This window comes from Aulostomus chinensis, chromosome 23, assembly GCF_037954235.1.
Source record: "Aulostomus chinensis isolate RoL2024-O1b breed Wild chromosome 23, RoL_Achi_v1.0, whole genome shotgun sequence".
NCBI classification, from domain to species: Eukaryota; Metazoa; Chordata; class Actinopteri; order Syngnathiformes; family Aulostomidae; genus Aulostomus; species Aulostomus chinensis.
This window is the reverse complement of record NC_141342.1, coordinates 9,458,708-9,479,408: the sequence shown is the minus strand read 5'-3', so window position 1 is coordinate 9,479,408 and position 20,701 is coordinate 9,458,708. Positions and strand designations below refer to the sequence as shown.

At 41.9% G+C, this 20,701-nt stretch overlaps 1 protein-coding gene across 1 annotated transcript in view; it reads left to right on the top strand.

Moving 5' to 3' along the window:
- Window positions 1–11,725: 11,725 nt before the first annotated feature.
- LOC147239419 (cytohesin-3-like) overlaps window positions 11,726–20,701 on the top strand; it is a 31,223-nt gene continuing 22,247 nt past the window's right edge. The window contains exon 1 of the mRNA XM_086195083.1: window positions 11,726–12,030. Within this exon, the coding sequence (XP_086051209.1) occupies window positions 12,012–12,030 (19 nt within the window). The 5' untranslated portion in view covers window positions 11,726–12,011. The remainder of the gene's footprint in view (window positions 12,031–20,701) is intronic.

Sequence of the window (20,701 nt, the reverse complement as noted above, 5' to 3'; positions counted from 1 at the left end):
CAATCATTATTGACACTGGTCAACACCAAATTTATTGTTTAAGGTTTTTTTTTTTGGCTGATTTTGGATAATTTTGATGTGCTGAATCCAAAAATCACATTGGTTTTGCTCAATCAGGTCAACTTTCTGAACTAAGCTAACTAAGCTACATATTTGTTTTTTGACGTTTTTGTTCACATGTACAGATATTTCCACATCATATGATGCAAAATTCTTTTATATTTCTTGCAATAAATGAATCCTGAAATTTTGCATGTGCCAACTTATGACTAATTGTTTTTTAATATATATATTAAAAGTGAGTGAAATGGCTTTGACTGGAAGATCTTGCAAAAAATAAGCCTGACATATTCTGCTACATCTGCGGTGAATACACCATTGTTCCTAACAGGAAGCCAGTCACAAATTTCATAAAGCGTGCTTACCATGCTTATTTTGGTATTAAACTTGGTGACCAGGATAAAGCTTGGGCACCACACATGGTGGACCAAAGGCAAGAAGAGTTGTCTGAAGTTTGGAATCCCCATGGTTTGGAGGGAGCCGACAAACCGTGTCACTGACTGCTACTTCTGCGCTATTGATGTGACTGGGATCAACAGAAAGAACCGAAGCAGCCTCAAGTATCCTGATCTTGAATCAGCACGTCGACCTGTAGCTCACAGTGATGAAATTGCAGTACCCGTCTTTGGAGAATTTCCTGACATCAGTGATGAAGATTCCCCCAGTGTTTCAGAAGATGAAGATGACAAAGAAGAAGAAGAAGTGGTTCTGAATGACGATGCTCCATATCCCTTTTTCCCCTAAAGTCCTCTGCCGAGCTATTGGCATCCAGATTGAAGGAAAAGAACCTCCTCTCTGTCAGTGCTCGCATCACCTTTTACAGCAACAGATATCAAGATTTCCTCCTTTTTTCTTTGAAGAGAAGGATTTGGTGTACTGTACAGATATTGCTCAGCTTCTGCCCAAGCTTGGAGTGCCTCAGTATGAACCCAAAGATTGGAGGCTGTTCATTGACAGCAGCAAGCGATCGCTGAAATGTGTTCTGCTTCACAATCGCAACCAGTTTGCCTCTGTACCCCCTTCTCACTCGACTGCACTGAAGGAGAAGTATGAAGCGGTGAAGTGTGTGCCGGAGAAAATTTGTTATGATCAGCATGAGTGGCTTATTTGTGTTGACCTGAAGATGGTGGTTTTTTTTTTTGTTGGGACAACAGTCGGGCTTCACCAAGTACCCATGCTTTCTGTGCATGTGGGATAGAAGGGACACTGCTCAGCATGACACAAAGAAGGACTGGCCTGTGCGGAAAGAATTGGTGCCTTGCAGAGCAAGGAATGTCATCAACAATCCTCTGGTAGACAGAGACAAGATACTCTTCCCACCGCTGCAAAAAAAATGTAATCAATTTATTCAGAAGATCAGATTTTTCAAAATCAAATTAGCATAAAAACCTGACCTGATTGAGAAAAATGGATGTCATTTTTGGATTCAGAGGTGCAAAATGGTCCTAATTCAGCTGAAAAAACATAGACAACTAACTTTTTTTGTAACCCAGTGTGATCATTTAGCAAACTGACTTTCATATATGAAAAATATGTTCAGTTTTAGGTGGCATGATGGTGCAGTGGTTAGCACTGTCCTCTCACAGCAAGAGGGTTCCAGGTTCGAGTCCCAGCTCCAGCACAGGATCTTTCTGTGTGGAGTCTCCATGTTCTCCCTGTTCCTGTGTGGGTTCTCTCTGGTACTCCAGCTTCCTCCCACAGTCCAAAGACATCAAGAGGGGACGAGGCTGATTGATACTCTAAATTGACTGTAGGTGTGACTGTGAGTGTGAATGGTTGTCTGTCTCTATGTGTTGGCCCTGCGATTGAGTGGTGACCTGTCCAGGGTGAACCCCGCCTCTCACCTGAAGGCTGCTGGGATAGGCTCCAGCCCCCCTGCGAGTCTTAACAGGATAAGCAGTAGAAAATGGATGGATGGATGTTCAATTTTATCATTCTTTTTAAATTCAACTCACAAAAGTCAAAAAGTAACTTAATTAGCATCACTTTTTGCCAGTTACAACAAGTCTCAGTAATCTAACTTTTTTGTACCATTATTTTACTTTTGAGTCTCCAATTCTGTTCTGCGCACCTTGACAAACCCTCAACTGAACAGTGTTTTTCCTTTGAAACTGCACAAATTGATCATTTTGCAGTTTTCCTTTTGACCACCAGTGGGCAACCTAACATAGTTTTATCCATCAATCCATCCATTTTCGATACTGCTTATCCACTGATGGGGGCTGGACCCTATCCTGGCTGACATTAGGGGCGAGAGGCTGGGTTCACCCTGGACAGGTTGCCTGTCCATTGCAGCGCCATCAGGAGCAATTAGGGGTTCAGAAGAAAATGGATGGATGGATGGAATTTAACTTGATATCATGTAATAAAGAAGTTTGTTATCTCTTCATATCACAAGATGAGGATTTTTTAAAAAGTGTCAGCCTTTTTGGCTTCTGCACTAATGAACTTTTACTTGATATATGAAGATATAAATATTTTACTCCAAATATTGGTGTTAGCTCCCAAAATCCAGTATCAGTTCCAGTGTGACATATGTTTTGTTGTCATCATTTTGTCCGCTCCTCTATTTTACAAGTATCTGCCAGTTGACATCATTGTTACTCTGACTGTATGATGACCTGTACAAATACTGAAAATATACTCTCTTCGTTTTTGTTAATGAGTCCCAATCTTATGATGTTCAGAGAGGAGAGAGCATTTTCTACCGTTCATGCTCCATTTCGAGGAGAAACACAGAGGTTCTCTCTGCGTGAGTGTTTCTTGTGTTATCTCCTTGTAACAGGAGGGTTGCGCAGACAGATTTGTCCCGCAAGCTCACATCAGAGGTGAGAGGGGAGCGGTTCTACTAACCCAGAAGCACTGTTAAATGTTTTTTTGAATGGGCTGTGTTGTGCATTGTCATGCTCAGCTTTTTTTTTTATACATCCCTCTGTCCATGTGTCTTCCCTCATACTGAAATTCAGAGAAACGTATCATCTGATCATTATGCTCCACCATTACACCGCTAAGTAATCACCAAGATTTAATGACGCTTGCTGCAACACTCTCATTTGCATAGGAGTGAAAATATCAGTCTGCAGGCTTTAACAGGATGTCCGCTATCACATAACATGCAGAACATTTCTACGCCGTGACAAGACACAGCATGGAATATATTTCAGTCAACCTCAACTCAGAAAGCAGATGCGTGAAGCCAGCTGAGGCTTTGGCATTTGTGCTGCCGCTATCTGTAGTTTCCACATGATTAATGCAGGCCTACATACCGCAGCGATAAGATCCTGTGGATGAGGCATTCAGCCGCTCGGACCGTGACATCTGATGGATCCTTCTGAGACTGAAAGCGAGTCTGATTAAGGGCATTGCAAATGTGATAAAAATGACTTTCATAACAGTGACTTTTCATGTCCCAGTTGCATCAAAAATAACATTATCTCCTCGACGAAGGCTGTTCTGTCTCCCTCTTACATCGTCCTGGAGCAGCCATAAAGGGAATATATCATGTAAGCGTAGAGCAAAAAACAAGCAGACATGAGAGAGAAATTTCTTGAGATATAGCTTGTTCCCTCAGATTAGTTATTTTGTATGAAGCCCTGGTGTTGCCTTAGCAACAGAGAAAAAAATTGTGGGCATAGAGAGATTTTTATGTCTTTTTTTTAATTTTGAAGCCTTGAGATGTAACTTGTTCCCTCAATTTAGCTGTTTTGAGGCCATATGGTATAACTTGTCCCCTCACTTTAGTTATTTTAAGGCCTTGAGATCTGTCCCCTCATTTTATTTGCTACGAGTCCATGAGCTGTAACGTGTTCCATCAATTTCATTATTTTGTATGCAAAAGTGGCCATAGAGAGAAATCCTATTTTGTGCGTACAGAGAGTCCAGAAAATATACATTGTTCCCCATAATTTGATTCATTTGTGGCTACGAGGTATAAATTGTCCTCTCTATTCAGTTAATTTATAATTTCAGCAAGCTTTTTATGACGTGTCTCTTCAACATTATGTGAAAGTCTGGGGCAGTACCAAACAGTTTCAGACTGGGGTGGTGGTTTACTCGGGCTTCTGGGAAAGTCTTCTCTATGGTGCTGGAGCGGAGGGCTTGTCGATAGTTGAACCTTGGATTGAAGAGGAACGATGCCGGTTCCATCCTGGCTGTGGAACAACCAGCCAGTACCTCTAAATCTGAGGCCTTGTTTCTCAGCAGGAAAACAGTGGATTGTCCACTCCAGGTAGGGAACGAGTCCTCACTCCAAGTCTAGGTGTTTAAAGTATCTCAGGGTCCTGTTCTCAAGTCTAGGGACCATGGGCGTGAGATCGGCTGTAGAATCAGACCAGCGAAAAGAGAGCCGATCCAGAAGGCAAAGCTTTAAATTTAGTGCTATTTTCACCCATCATCATGAAATATGACTTATAAAGTTATGACATGCCTGGAACCCCTTGGCATGTCATAACTTGGAGGAGGCTGCGGGGCGGACTGAGGACCACGTGGAGGGACTACATCACCAGGCTGGTGAATCCTCCGGATCCAAGCTGAAGCTGGTCAGTGTGTCCAGGTTTGATTTGGTTTGATTTATCTGGGATCCCCATTGGCCTTGGCAAAGCCAAAGCTGTTCTTCCTGGGGACCTTAAGCCAACTTCCAATGTATCAATGCAAATATATCACGTACAATACGCTCCATGTTCAAAATAAAATAAACACAAAAAAGAAACAACAGAATACATAAAAATACACAACAGAACAATACATAAACAATAACAGATAGCTCCTGAGTCAGCGGTAATATATAATATGTACATATCATAATATTACAACAGCTCCACATATATTACGTAAACCTTACTTTTCTTTCACCCTTTGATGCTTTATAAAGGTAAATGAAAGTTTGGTGTTCCCTGCAACAGTTGCTACTCCTGCAATTTCGGATAAGCAGTCTGAGATGGATGGACGGATGGATGGATGGGATGGCTCTTATGGCCATAAATTAATTTAACTGAGGCAACATGATGTCTCCTGTGGCCTCAAAACAACTACAAAATAACACATTATTATCTTTCTATTCGTCCATTCCTGGGCTCCAAACCTCATCCATTCTTCCATCTTCCATCAGCAACTTATTCCATGTTATTTTCAGCTTGGGTGCAGGGATAGACAGCTATTTCAGAAGGGATTCAGGCAACAGCTTGTTTATTAGCCAGTGGCAGCAGATGAGACGCTCCCTAAAAATAAACTGCACTTTTGAAGAAGTCTTCTGCACTAACAGTGACATGCAGCATATGCTGAGCTGCAGCTATTAGTCATCTGCTGAGAGGACAAGACTTCTGTGTGATTACTCGTGTCCAGTCTCATCTACTCACACAGATGTGCTTATCTGATGAGAAAAAATAAATATAGCAACGTAACAATCCGCCATGAGTCACTGTTGCGATTACATGCGATCAGATGTGATAGAGCTATGAGGTGAGTCACGTGCTGTTCTGCTGGATGTGAGGGTGAGTTTCCGGCCACTTGGTTAAACAACAGTAAATCACAGCAGAAAAATGGCACGTGTTTCCTTTGTGTGTGGGTGTGTGTCCAGTTTCTCGTTTTCTTTACTCGCCTGCCTGACTTTCTCAAGCTCTGTGAGAAAGGAAGTGTGTCACTTGCGTGTTTGCTTTGTAGGAATGTGCGTGCGATGGTTTAGGAAGGTTTTCACAGCACTGAGGAATCCCTCACCACACATGAATGATCTATCCTCTGGAGTCTGCTTCTGATGTATTCATTCATCGACAGGATTTCATAATGAAGTTTGAAAAAAGTAGCTGTTGCATGTCATCTTTTCCAGAGATGGATGAGAGGTGACACATTCCAAATAAAGCTGATTCAGCTACCAGATAAATTCCAGACTCAGTATCTCCGTCAGAGCCAATATTTCTCTACATGCCTGCTCTCTGGGAACGTTCCCACAAAAATGGCAAACTTTACCTACCATGATGAAAACGTAAGGTTTTAATTCAAAGATTAAAGATAGTTTTAAGGACATTATTCATTTTAAACAGGTTGAATATTACCAAAACATTTTAACTGCAACATTAAGGATGTTTTTGTGGAATTTTGTCTGAACAACATCCCCCAAACATCCTTTGAATGTTGCATTTCAAACATTTTCTCTTAAGTGAGACACAAAGGATAAACCTCTAAAAATGACGTTAAAACTCTTTCTTTTGAACATTATCGGAATTTACGAGTGATATTAGCCACAACACTACAATGCTGCATGTATTGTACCTCCAGCTAAAACTACAGAGTCACAGAAATGTTCTAGTGATAAAATGTGACAATAAAATGGGACAATAAAATGCTCCGCCGCAGAGTAGACAGGCTGTTTTTAAACGTGCCAGTCGACTCTTAAATAAGAGCATTCTTCAGACAAAATTGCTGTTAAAAAAAAAAAAAGCGCTTCAAAAATGACTGGGCAGTAGTGCAAGTATCCTGAGCAGCGACACCCTAGTTCTATTGATGACCTGACCATTTCCAGGACGTCCGCTTAACTCTCCTTCCTGTTTCCTGACTGTGGGCTGTCACTACCACTACTTGTTGCACTTTGTAGTTTGGCCTTGGTGTCTCGCAGTCTCTCTGTGTTTCCACAGATCCACCAGAGCCCCAACCGCAGCCTGCATCGCCCCCCCGTTATTCCCTACTGTTACACCGGCCTGCGCTCCCCTTCCATGAACCAGTCTGCCATCCAGTCCCCCATCAAGCTGGCTTGCTCTCCCTGCCTCCCCTACCAGAAGCTTCCTTCTTCAGCTGTTATTAACATTTCCGTGTTTCCCACATTCTGCATTGTAAACTGTTTTCTTGTCTGTAACAACATCTACTGCACGTCTGTCCGTCCTGGGTGAGGGATCCCTCCTCTGTTGCTCACCCTGAGGTTTCTCAGATTTTTCCCTGTTAAAAGGGTTTTCTATGGAGTTTTTCCTCAGTCCATGTGAGGGTCTGAGGGCAGGGGATGTTGTTATGATGCCATGTGAAGCCCTTAGAGACAAACTGCTTGTGAAAACGGGCTATAAAAATAAAATTGCCTTGCCTTGCCTTGGGCTTATTACGATATAATAAAGGCATAGAATGCAAATAAAAACGAAGAAAAAAATATATGTACATATGAATACTGGTAGAATGTCACCAAATATTTCTAGAATATTTGACAACATGATTCCCACTTTATGGTTCATGAAGTGGGTTAGAAACATTGCAGCCAGGAGATGTTCCGCGCACGAGATCATGTCCTTGATGAGTACAACAAAAGCTCAAGGCATAAAATGTGGGACGAGTCTGTTTGGAGGAAGAAAAATAACCTGACACTGAACCATCTGGAGAAAAGCCTTCAGGAGCAGTTTGGATTTATCACTTTTTGTGGTCATTTTGGCTACATTGCATTTTTGCAGAGTCCCAGTGGGTGGTTTTTGTTGTTGCTGTTGTTGTTGTTGTTGTTGTTGTTTTCAAATTTGAAGACATTCTGTGAAATTGTTATGGAGGATGAGACCAATATCCTGTACATGTGATGTTACATGATCTATATGATGTACTAGATATGTTGTACCAAATTTGGAGTAATTACCTCAAACCATTCCTGAGATATAACCTTGATTAAAATGGAACAGAAAGACTGACGAACATTGCAGTCAACACAACATGGCTGTGTTCAGTGTAAAATTGTCTTTCCTGGTGCAAAAACAGTATATTTTTACCAGTTAGAATCACACCTTCACACGGCAGCACAGACATTCCGTGAACTTGTTATCGAGCTCATTGTTGGCACCATCTACAGTACTTAACCCTTGCTCTTCATGTCGTGTGTGTGTGTGTGTGTGTGTGTGTGTGTGTGTGTGTGTGTGTGTGTGTGTGTGTGTGTGCGTGTGTGTGTTTGGTGACCATCCCTGAAGCTGAAATCAGAGCACAGCACATGAACATGGTTGTCCACTCAGCAAGACTCCCGGCCACTTCTTCCTCTCACTGGCCTTGTGCATGAGACGTCTTCATGCGGCAGACATATACTGCCTTGTAGGGCCCTGCACATCCATGCAGAATTTTCTGTTCCGCTGACTTTGAACTGTGAAAAACATAAAGTAACATTTTTATAGCAGGGGAAAATGATTAGACCGGGGCCAAGTTCATGGGTCAAAAAGGAATCGAGCACATGCTTTTCTGGTTTCAGTCCACTTGAAGTTGATGCAGAGATATCGTTTGACTCACAAGATGCTTGCTGGCACTTGGCTCATCCTCCTTCACTTGGAAGACATTTGCTTCATCCAGATGGAAAACACTCACAGTCACTGATTAGAGGAAAATAATAGAATTGTACAACCACGCTGAACTCCACCCTGTTTATTCCATTGAAACTGGAAATGGGGCCTCTTCCTGTGCCCTGTCTGTACATCTGCACTTAAAACAAGAAATATTCCCAAAAGTAATAGGCTCATGAAACAAACGTCCCCTTACGATTTTATGTTGGGGAGAAGAATTAGAGATGGTCATGAAGATATGTAATATTCATGTCCCTTAAGTGTCTGTGTAAAGACTGCTCAGTCCTTGGCTGAGGACGGACCTCTGAGGGTACGTGAGGAGGAATTTATGGGGCTCATGCTGCAAATGAATTGTAACTGCCGATGCTGTGCAGTCAGTATTTGTTTACGCCCGCGGCATTCGGGGGGAAAAAATGAGTGAGACCATTAATTTTCTATTTTAGGAAAGACAATAAAGTTGGTTTGACAGTGTGTTGTCACTCATTTAGATTGGAACTTTTAACTGAAAAACACGTGTGAGGGGATTCAGAAAAGTCTCATCTCCTCTCTGAAGGAAGCAGTGTTTCCATTCGAAAGATTAAAAGATGGCTGCTGTATTTCAAGCTAATCAATATTTAAAGGCATCTAAAGCTTGCCAGCTATTTTTGTTCCGACAGAATACACACACAGAACACTGTGTGTGCGTGTGTGTGTGTGTGCGTGTGCAGTTAAAAGGTGTTATTACCTTAACAAAGTTATCAATGAAGATCTTAAGCAGGAAATCTGTCTTCTTGCAAGGAGGCTCAGTGTTGCTCAGGATGGCGGTTTGATGTCAGCAAAAACAGTGACTCACACATGTAAATAAGCATAAAAAATGATAAAACTAGATTGTCCAATCAGGCAAACTGTTCCACGTTGTGTCAGGATACATAACATAGTGATATTCCCATCGTGGGCTTTTTTAAAATATGTATATATTATTAATGTTTTTGAGTTTGTCCATTTGTGTGACCTATTTTTTTCATTAACTCAACATTTCTGGTTATTACATGTCAATCACATAAAACTACGATGCAACATTTCTATTTGCTTAAAAATGAATGAAAACAAAATCACCCTCATGAAAGCGATGCCAGAGGTGGTTATCATACGGAGTGGAACTCAGCTGGAGAAATTAATCACTACGCTTCCATTTTTCAACTGTAATTCCTTCAAACTGCTTGGATTATGTTGTTTTGTTACATGAATGTCAGGGGCAAATTTCTAATGACAGAAAATCAATTGAATGTAGTTTTTTTGTGCTCAACTTGTCCCGCTAACAATGAAGTAATTCCTTTTGGAACATCAAGTATTCCACTGATGATCTGGAACGTCACCTTAGAAGGGAAACCAGGGGTGGAGGTATATTGAACAACTGCCCGTGCTTGTTGCATAACAGCCGAAACTTAACAAGCGAGGCTGTTGCGCAGCTAATATGTGGCCCACTGAAAGGAGTAAAAACAGCGCTACACACAGTAAGAATCAAGGAATTTCTTTCTTTTGCTTTTTACAGTCAAGAAAAACACATTTTGGTCACAGAGAAAAGACCAACCCAAGAACAACCCTTGTGAGGAAGACTTAAGATGCAAAAATCAGCTGTTGTTTTGGTGAAGGTTCCTCAATGGTGTGCATAAAAATAAATAATAACCTTTATTTCTATAGCGAGTTACAAGGTGGAGAGATAGCAAACATAAAGATGTTAAAAAAAAAAGGGAAAAAATGTCAGAGACTGTAATTGCACTTCAAACACGGAGTTCTAGAAGTGGTCAAACATAAACAGGTAATGTAAGTCATAAAAGATTTGTATATATTATACAAATGAAGTCTGCACAGGTGGGTTATGAGAAGCTGTTAATACACTGTTGAAGCTAAATCTTCCTAAATGGATGAAGACTAACCTACGTGAGTCCAGGTAACCTAGCATAGGAGCAGTAGCTAGTCCCTACAGAGAGAGGAGGCTTCAGGGGTCGTGGCACAAATGTTTGTCTCGTACCACCTTAACCCTCAGATGTACTCCTCAAATGACTCAGCTAAGATCAAATTTCACAACACAATGAGGGTGGAACAGGGCAGGCCCCTCACATCATTTCCTTTACTGAAACTTTCTTCCATTGTCCCTGTCAGAGCAGCACAATGAGTCCTCAGTCGACCTCCCTTCCTGAGCTCACTGGACCGTAAGCCAGGTCTTGCCTTCACGTCAGCGCTGGTGCGGCTGGGATCTTCTCTGAGAGTCATGAGCTCACACGGGCAGGATCACACAGGAAGTGTTCCATCTGGATTCCTTTGATCGTGCACAGGAAAAGGTGTTGTCATGCCTGCATCACATCTGTCCATCAGATGAGGTCAGAGAGGCACGTTTAGAATAGAATTAAAACAAAAGAATAATCATTGATAGACAAACCCTGAGGATGATTTTGAAACCGGAAAATGACACCAGCTGAACTTTATGATGTCGTTTTTACCTGTGATATTAAAAATGAAGTTTATTGGCTTTGTCTAAATAGGTAAAACTAAAGGGAAAGTCTGTTCTTGACTTCGGAAACAGCACAGAGCTCCTCTGGAACTTTACAATTAATTGCAGATCTCTTTTATCAGTGGATGGTTCCAATTAAAAAGCAGGAAAAGATATCAGAATCTGAATAAAACTCCCTGAATCAATGAATGTCCTGAACTTGGGACATAGGGGTGTGTACGAAGGCTGTGCTGCAGATAAAGTACAGGATTCATTCGTGTCTGCACTTGCTGTACATTTCTATCCTCTTAAGGTATAAAGTATATATTGTCTTATTTGGAAGCCACTACATCCAGGGTGTAAAAAACAAAACAAACAAAGATTATGAAACCTGTTTCTTAAAAAAAAACAAAACAAAACTTAAGCTTGATCTCCCTGGAAATCAAATGAACTAAAAAAAAGCGCTATCCTCACATTTATACGAATAAAACCATTGAACTATGTGAAAAATCTGGAGAAGGGTTCTTTTTGTTTTGACCCCCTCCTCACACAAATAGTTACAACCTTGTTTAAAGTAGTCTCCTTGTCCCCAGTAACAGCTTAATGGCATTTTTCTGGAGATGAGGATTTGTAAATAAACCCTAATTTCCCCCAATTATTTAAATCGATCAGAGTAATTAAAACTGCTCACAGGGGAAGGTGAAAGATACGGAACAGTGGCCCCGTGAAAACACAATCCTGCAATCACCTGCATGAAATTGTTGCTGTTGCTGTTGTTGTTATTGTTTGTGAATTGTGTGTGTGTGTGTGTGTGTGTGTGTGTGTGTGTGTGTCGCGCGCGCACGTGGGCGGGGCTTAATGACGTATCCGCGCTGGGTCTCTGAGTAGCGAATGTGAAAGCAGTCGGAGCAGATGAGGATGGAGCAAAGACGGAGAAGTGTCTCATCGTCGCAGCCACACACTTATTTTAAAACACCTCCTTTCACAACTAAGGACCTCCTTATTATTCACAAACAGTGATTTATACGTCCTCCATTTTTTTTCTTCTAATTTCACCGCTGACATTTTACCGATTCACTCAAATCGTCTGTCATCCCAACACCGGGACACCAAGAAAACCTCGTCCCTAATCACGCAGCGAGGTCCACCTCACAGGAGCTTCAAGCCGGACACACCTTCTTCAAAACTGCCCTGTCACCAGAATGGATGAGGACAATCACGGTAAGGCTCGTTTTCTTTCCCCATACTGCCCCCCCACCCCCACCCCCCACCCCCAAGCCTCAGCCTGAGTCCGTGTGCAGGGATGGATGGGCGCTACAGATGGGTGATGAGAGTATGGAGCTGCTGTGATTCCTGCTCTAAGGAAAAACAAACATTTTATAATGTAGCTACAAGCAGGGACATTTTATCATCCCATTGTTGTGCTCTCCGTCCTCAGACTTACTATTTTAGAAACGTTGATGAAACACTTCTTTTTCCTTGCATTCACCTTTTCCATCTGTTTGATGTCTTGCTGTAAGGCTTTGAAGTTGCTCTCACTATCTGGCATTTGAAGTCTGCAAACTGGTGCAAATTGATAAGATAAGAAGGAGCCGTCCATAGACCGGAGTGGGGGGGGGGGGGTCATATAAAAAAAAAATCTGATGAATTTCATTTTAAGAAAACTGCTTCTTGCTAATTATGGAATATTATAGGTGCATAAAATGGCACACAGTCAGTCTTCAGTTTTGAGACTACTTGACCCACATTGAGGATGATGCCGTGAGAATGAATGAATGAATGAGTGAGAGAATGAATGAAGTCCTGGAACACACATGCGATGTGGCTCTGGGTAGATAATCCAAACCACCCTTGTGTGACAAAGGTCCTGCAGGCCTTGTTGTGTAAACAAATGGAGCCTGATAACACGCTGCCAGTTAAACTGTGAGAAATTAGCAGAGCTACCAAATTCCCTCTGCTTAACTTGGACATTTTTTTTCCCCAGCTTGATAACAACGTGAGTAAGCCTGAACCAAGACCCACTGCCCCAAATTTGAGTTTGACTCATTTCATTAGGCTTAACTCTACTTGTGTGTAAATGGGTTCTAGTGCTGCACTCCATTGCGTAGTCCCCGAGGAGTCCTGGTGTTTCTGTCATCACACTCTGCGGCCAAATTGCCATGATTCAAAGAGAAGAATCTTTATTATTTTAGACACTCACTTAGATTGCTTCTAGCGAAAGTCAACTGTGTGTGTGTGTCATTGTGGTCTCAATATTTACTTGTACTATTTTTATTCTGAACCACAAAAACTCACCATGGCCATGTCACAATCACTAAAATGTTCTCTGAAAAATGCCATGTAAAGCAAGCGCTTAGCTACAGACAGTCAGAGAGACAGCAGCCGTCATGTGAGCGCACAGACATGTTGTTTGTAATCGGACTGGAAAAGTAGGTCTGGGAAGGAATATGTGCAGCCCTGTGCTGTATGAATTATTCAGATAACTTACCATAAATGTTAAACTAATTAAGAGCCACACTCCCATCGTCACGCCGTCGCCTCCGCGCACACACGTATAAACCACTTAACATTGTTCACATGCACACCTTGATATGCTGCTATCACACACAGTCACTTAGAGCTAAATTTGTCTCCAGCAGCAGTTAAAGTTAAGTTACATCTTCATCAAGAGGAGCTTGTCAACCCAGAACAGGCTGTTCAGCCGCAATATGCCGTGTGTTTGTGTATTTCTGCCTCAAAGTGACAATGAAATAAAGGCCTTGTCCTCATCTTATTATCATGTATTCCTAGATATATGTCCCCTATTGGAAGCCATTTGTCCCCTCATACAGGGTGACTCATCATGCGTGCATTATCTCGTACTGTGGAAAATCCAACATGGACTGAAACATTTGCGCTCTTGCACCCTATGCACTTCAGCTCATTTTACTGTCTGTACAGCCCTGTAATGTGGCAAATACATAAAATCAAGTCTGAATCTCTTGACTGTCTTTGTGAAAGTCCTCTCTCACTGCACAGCACTTCTGTCCAAAAATGAAGCGTCCATTATCTCAACATTTGTCTTCTAGTAAGTCTCATGTAACACTTGTATGTGATTTCAGGGCAGTTTATGGAATAAAATCATATAAAAGTATTCATTTAATCCCTACAATCTTTTGCTGATGTCAGAAATCACAACCATATGTTTCACATCCAACTCTGTCTTTTGATTGTTGATTTTGTCATCAAGACGACGCGATGCAACACAGTGTAACACAATGCAACGCGACACAATACACCCTAATGTAACAGTGTAACATAAAGAGCGTAACATAAGAGCACAATGCAAGAATGTAACGTGAGAGCGCAATGAAAGACTGTCATAATATGTATACGATATAAGCACAACACATATGCAACGCAACAAATGACAACACAGCACAGCCTAACACAATGTACCGTAACACAATGTACCGTAACACAATGTACCGTAACACAATGTACCGTAACACAATGTACCGTAACACAATGTACTGTAACATGTCACTTAACATGACACATTCCATTATTTTTCCTTTATTAAGCTTTCCCAAGTGTTTTGTGTGTCTAAACACACCTGGAGCCATAACTTAACATCACTAAACAAAATCATCCTTCAAAACAGATTTATTTCCTTTAGAAAGACGACATGTTTCCAGAAGTGTTGTGAACCCAGGAGTGGTTTGTCTCTGATTATCACTCATGATGAACAACTGGACTACTGGGGTTTGCCCATCTGAGGCTTTCTTACGGTGGTGATGACAACTGATAACGTGCCTGTTTAATGGATAATAACATCCGCTTTTTGGGTTGTGCTTTGTTGTAGGAGACAAAAAAATCAACAATCGTGTTGGTATTTACAAGTGTAGTTCCTGTGCAGATTGGGGGGGGGGGGGGGGGGAGCCATGTTAGTTCCAGAAATGGTTCTTTTAGGAGGGGACGTCATGGGTGGAGAAATGTGGTGCTGAACGACAGGCAGGAGCCCAGTCTAACCTCCTTCGCATTGGACTTAGAGTCCTTAGCTAGACCCATTACGTGCTGAATGAAACTGTCAACAGTTTTGTGGTGTATTATCTGGGGGACTCGGCTGTAGCATGGGATTCATTAGTACATGTTTACTGCGTTTGCTAATCAGAGGTGGAGCTTCTCTGCCCTGTTAACATGCTACAGATGAGACAGGGCTGGACCTCCAAATGAATGAACTGACGAGAAATGTGTTTTTATGACTCGTCTCTTATTTTAGCATCACCGTATAGCTGGATGGAGATGTGGAAAAAACACAGAAATTGGTTGTAAAGCAGCTCACTGAACAGCTGGAAGGAGGCCATGAATCACAACATTTGGCTCTTTTTTTTTTCTTTTCTCTTCAAGGGATTATTGTAGTCTGAATAAACCACTGAGCAGTAAGGGGTATTAAACCATTTCAATGAATAGTAGACACCTTTTTAAATGTTTCTGTAGTTTTACAGACAGAATGAAGAGGTCTAAGGTTCCTAAGCCAAACATGCTTCATGTTTGTGGTGGTACAGATGCCAAAAATGTGCCAAAATGCTTGTTTACGAGGTCTAGCGAAGTTTCATAGACCATATTTCCTGGAGTCAGTGTTGTGACTCAATCAGCACTGTCTTCTGTGTCTGACCGTGGGAAACAGTGAATAGGAAAAGCCTTACCTCCATTCCTCTACTCTCTTTAGACCGGGTGTGTGAGTGCGATGATAAAAACTGGACTATTAACGCTTCACACGGTGCCAGTGTGCAGACTCGTAAATGCTCACCTTGCCGTTCTTCTCTGAATTTTTTGCAATCATCTCCTCAGAGCTAATGGACGCCTGACTCTTGTTTCATATCGCGTTCGCCCCAGCAGGCATGAAACCCAACCTTATGTGGCTTTTTGGGAAGCCGAATCAACTCACTGTATGTGTGGCTTCTCGAGCTGGTTCTGAGGGGATTAGCTGGTAAGAAGGTTAAGTTGATGTGGTTAGGGCGCGCTCTTTGTTGTGGCTGTGGGGTGAGTGTGTGGGAGGACATTAGGCTGTCACTTGGGGCGCGCTTTGGCTGCTCTGTGGCTCGTCATCTGAGGCTGTCTGGCTCAAAGTTGTTGAATGGCTAGACGGCAGGAAAATACAGCTCAGGCATTTGTTTCTTTCTGGGCATCTGTGGATGATGCTGCTTGTAGAGGTGTCCACTTGTGGGTTAATGAATCAGAGGTGGATTGAACAATTAGTGGTTAATAATGGTTACTTAATGCTTAGTTAACCATGTGCTTTTTGCAATTTAACTCATGAGTCTAGTAATCGTTAACTAATAGTGTTCATGTCGCAGCAAAGATGGATGGAAAAACTGAGGTTGTGTGACGTTAGGCAGGGTGAGGCTGGACTTAAGGGATGCATGTTCCCCTTTAAGGTTGCCAAGTAGCATTAAAAAATGGTTAATTATACTAAAGTAATGCTTCTGTTTACTTAGAAATAAATAAGCAATATCTAATATTTATTAATATAACTTTATTGCAAAGAGTTACCAGAATCCAATACAGCCAAGATCAAATGTGACTCAACAACCCATAATAATCAAGAATGCACTTAGTTAGTTAGTTGTTAATACTTTTACACAGTAAACAAAAGGAACAGTAAGCAGATTATCTAGACAAAATATCCCTTACTTGCAACCAAAAATGCAAGTTCTTCCAGAATGAGAGACAAAATCACCAGAAACTTCAATAAAGAGTCATGAATGAGGTCAGTTTCATCTATATTGTAGTGAAGATCTATCTCTCAATCACTTTAAAAGATTTTGATTCCATGTCGGTGTCTTTTTTTTTCTTCTTTTTTTTTTTGCCTGGCTGCAAAAATTTCTTTTGCTCTGAAAGCATTGAGTCATATTGAATTCACAATATCTAAATGACCTGCAGCACTCCAGTAGCCTGAACTGAATGTCTGCAGCGATTTAGACGAAATACGTCTCCGATGTGTGCTGACACAGATGCCAAGAAATCTGCCAAAATCTACTCTTACCAATCTTAGTTGTTGACCCTGCCAGCCCTGTTTTGTTGTTAAAGGGCTTAAGGGGAGATTTTGGGAGAGGAGAGCAGCAATTCATTTTGACTACCAAGATTATGGGGTTTGTGGGGCAACATCAGAAGATTAAATATACAGTAGATTATAGCAGTAGACAAAGGCCCGGACGCACATGTGTAGTGATGTGCAGAGATTGGGCTTGTTAGAGAACTGCAAGAGTCGAGAGAGGAGACTACATATGGACCTGATTAGGAGAGAGACTGGGGAGGCTTCACGACATTTTCCCATCACCATGGTAGTGTGTGTGTGTGTGTGTGTGTGTGTGTGTGTGTGTGTGTGTGTGTGTGTGTGTGTGTGTGTGTGTGTGTGTAGGAGACAAGACATTGTAGCTGGTCGTCAGTGAAGCAAAATTTCAGCTGTTGTGAATAGAGGTATACTTTCCTGGAATTATTGCCTTGAGCCGTCGAGACGTGGTCTTTAAGTGCGAGACTTGCAGCAGATGGGAGACAAAAGGCATTGCAAATTAAATAAGCAGGAGTCAGGGAGAACCATGGGCAGGCATTGAAGGGCGGCAGAGATATATTTGAGTAATCCAAACTGAATTTTCGTGTAAGGAGAGAAAACAGGGTTCCAGCTGACCATACATACAGGATGGAAGGGGGGGGGGGGTTCAGGGATCCTGTGTGTTTCTTGGCTTTCTGCTTGATAGAACTTGAGAACCACACCAACTCCTGGCTCGTTTTCACCTTAATAAAATGTCCTGGCATGCGTCCATTTCATTTCCTGCATGTTTTTTAAAAGCGAGTGTATATTTTCATTTCTGCTCTGTGTCAGGAGGCTTGGCAAACAAATGTAATGTCTTAGATCCAGCAGGTAGACAGGTTTACATTAAATACCATACAGCTTAAAGAGAGAGTGATGTTGAAGTCCGTGCCAAAACGATCTTGTGGGTGGTTTCTGTACCTGTACGTCAGTTGGTCTCATTGTGAATGAGATCAGGGTGGCCTGCGATAATCAAGTGCTTTTTTTTTTTGCAGCAACCATCCCAGGAACATCCTGAACCACCAAGTAGGCAGGATTGCAGATGTGTGTGCTGTTATGACCAAGAAAGGTCAACCCACCTCTTCTTCACATAACCAACTTATTTGTTTTTATTTGTTGTTGTGTAGAGACCTCGTAGGGGTTTCAGGCTTGATATTCATCACAATTGTGGAGGCCGGTGTGTTCTTATCAGATGGAGTATGACATTCATTCCGCTTTCTGTCAATCACTTGATGCCTGCAGGAAGCAGCAGAGGTGTGACTTGGAAAATGAACCTTCATATGTCACGTTTCAAAATGGTTTGTCATATCCATGTCTGCTTGCTAGGAGCAGGGTTTATGAGCTGAATTCATCACTGTGAGGTGTGAATTTCAGAGGCACAAAACAATGAGATGTTTTATCAAGACATCCTTAGCAGCCACATGAGGCTGCGTGTGGCTCGGCAGTGCTCTGAGACACAGCTAAATATTTAGTGCTAACGAGTGCACAGCAGCTCTGTTGCCCTCAAACGGAACTTGTGTGTCACAACTCAAGCAATTTCACCCGTGGCAGAGTTGTAAATTCATGAAAGGAGGAGGCTGTTCATGTTAACTCTTCTCTTGACATTACCCCATATGAGGGCAGATTTATTCCACATCCACCATCCATGTTAGCATGCTAACATTTTCTGTGTAGCATTATTTATGTTCTTGCTGCTCGGAATTTCTGACAACGACTCTCACTGGCTGAGGTTGTTGTCTCTCTCCACATGTGAGTCCTGCGACGGACTTGAGTCCTGTTCAGGAGTTATCCTGCCTCTTGCCTAGTGACAGCTGGGACTCCAGCCCCCTGTCACCGTAAACAGGATAAGCGGTTGATGATGGATGAACTCAAAAGCCATAGCTTTATGTAAGGGTATGTATGTTGTTATTTTTTTTGTTAGAAGTCTGAGAGAAATTCTGGGACATTGAATTAATGTAGTGCAAAAATTAAAGATACCTTTTTCAACCATATTTTTCAACCCTTGATAGAATTAAATGGAAATATCTGAATATGGATGGCCAACGGGAATATATTGACCTGAGTGAGCAGAGCCTCTTGGCCTGCTCTTAGCCTGAGAAAACCCCTCATCCTGCCCAGATGCCAGAAGAAACATTCATGTGTTTTATTCTTCAATGATCAGATCATCACATTATGATTACTTTGGCCTGTCGACATATGAAAGTGGTCCGTCAATTCCAGTATTGACATTTGCAGAGCAGATGTGTGATATAAGGAGGGCATCGTGTTCAGACCACCCTCTATGCAACCACACGCTCACACAAATGCACTCACAACAGGCGGTCCCTCCCCAAAACTGCAGATTAACCAGAGCAATCATTTGGAGGGCTCTTCAGCTCCCCGAGCCCCAGATTCTACCAGTAACCCCTGAGGTTGTTAAAAACTAGAAACCACATGAGCTACGCAAATTTTGGTTCTCACACAAAGAGAAGAAGACAGCTGTTACTGAATTATTACTGAAATACACCATTGCCCAATAATCATTAATTCAATACACCGCATAAATAAGTCAGTTTCTGCCTCTATTAACAGGTAGGATAATAGATCATTAAAAAAAATCCTGCAAAATATGCTATAATATGCTACAATCCAATACAATACCAATACAAATTAATTCCATCTATGCAATCTTGTTGTGTGTAATAAGTTTGTCCTAGATGAATTATCTTGCAATTATCTTATATTGGTTATCGCTGCATAATGTCACGGCCATTTTCATGGAAGTATCATTTTTTTGAGTTGCTTCTTTAACAGTTGCTGATGATGTGTTTGTTTCCTTCTTGCAAATTGAATTTGGGGGGTTGATTTGGAACATTTTGATTGTGAAAATTTCAACCCCTCAAACACAAAGTTTCTAGATTATTAAAGCAGACAAATGCAAGTGGATTGCAATCCTCGATTTTAACAGCAACCTAGTGAAGAGCGATAAACTGAGTTGTTAAACTACAGCTGTCGTACAGAAAATGGTACCGCAAACATGATAAGTTATGCAGATGTATACATTATAGATAAAACCTTGTGTGGAGGAACGGAAAAAAAAAAATCTCTGCTGCTTTCATTATTTTATGCCAACTGCTCCTAAATACTCTTTACATGAATGACCTGCCTCCTCCATTGGTCCTTGGGCTGATGACCCAGTATTCCTGCTGTATGACTTCATGCCAAAAATGCCTCTGCCGACAGCTACAAGCCACCGCTACTGCGTTTTATCCAGCAGCTCGGAGTCAAAGTAGGTTAAAGGAAGACAGGTCAGCTGCAACATCTGTGTATTTGCTGCTGTACATCACACTTCTGTTTGAACAGGCACGTAGCGGGTTTAAAGAGTGACAGGGAGGGTGAGTGTGTGGGATTATAGCCAGCTGGCCCTGGTGTGCATGTGCAGATCTATCCATGTCGGTCTGTCTATCTGTATGACCCAGGCTCTAATGCAGGCTGTGTCATTGTCTACAGTTAGAGGGACTGGGGGAGGTGGGCGGCGGATAAGACCGAAGGGAAGTTTCCCCTGCTTTCCCACTTCCTTGCATGCCTCGCAATGTACTGCCGGGCCAACCAGAGTAACAGGGTTATCTTTTTTTTAAAGCACTTTAAAAGACATTACAGTGGTAAAGTCACCAGTTTAAAGCCAGTAGATCTGGATAAATCCTCTCACACGAGTCAGTGAAAACTCGGAGCGAAGCCAATGTCAAGTGAGTGTGGGATTTTCCCTCTGAGCTCTATGAGCTCCTCGCTGGTGTCCCTTTGCCATGGGTAGGACTGTTGGTTACAGGGAAGTCACTTCAA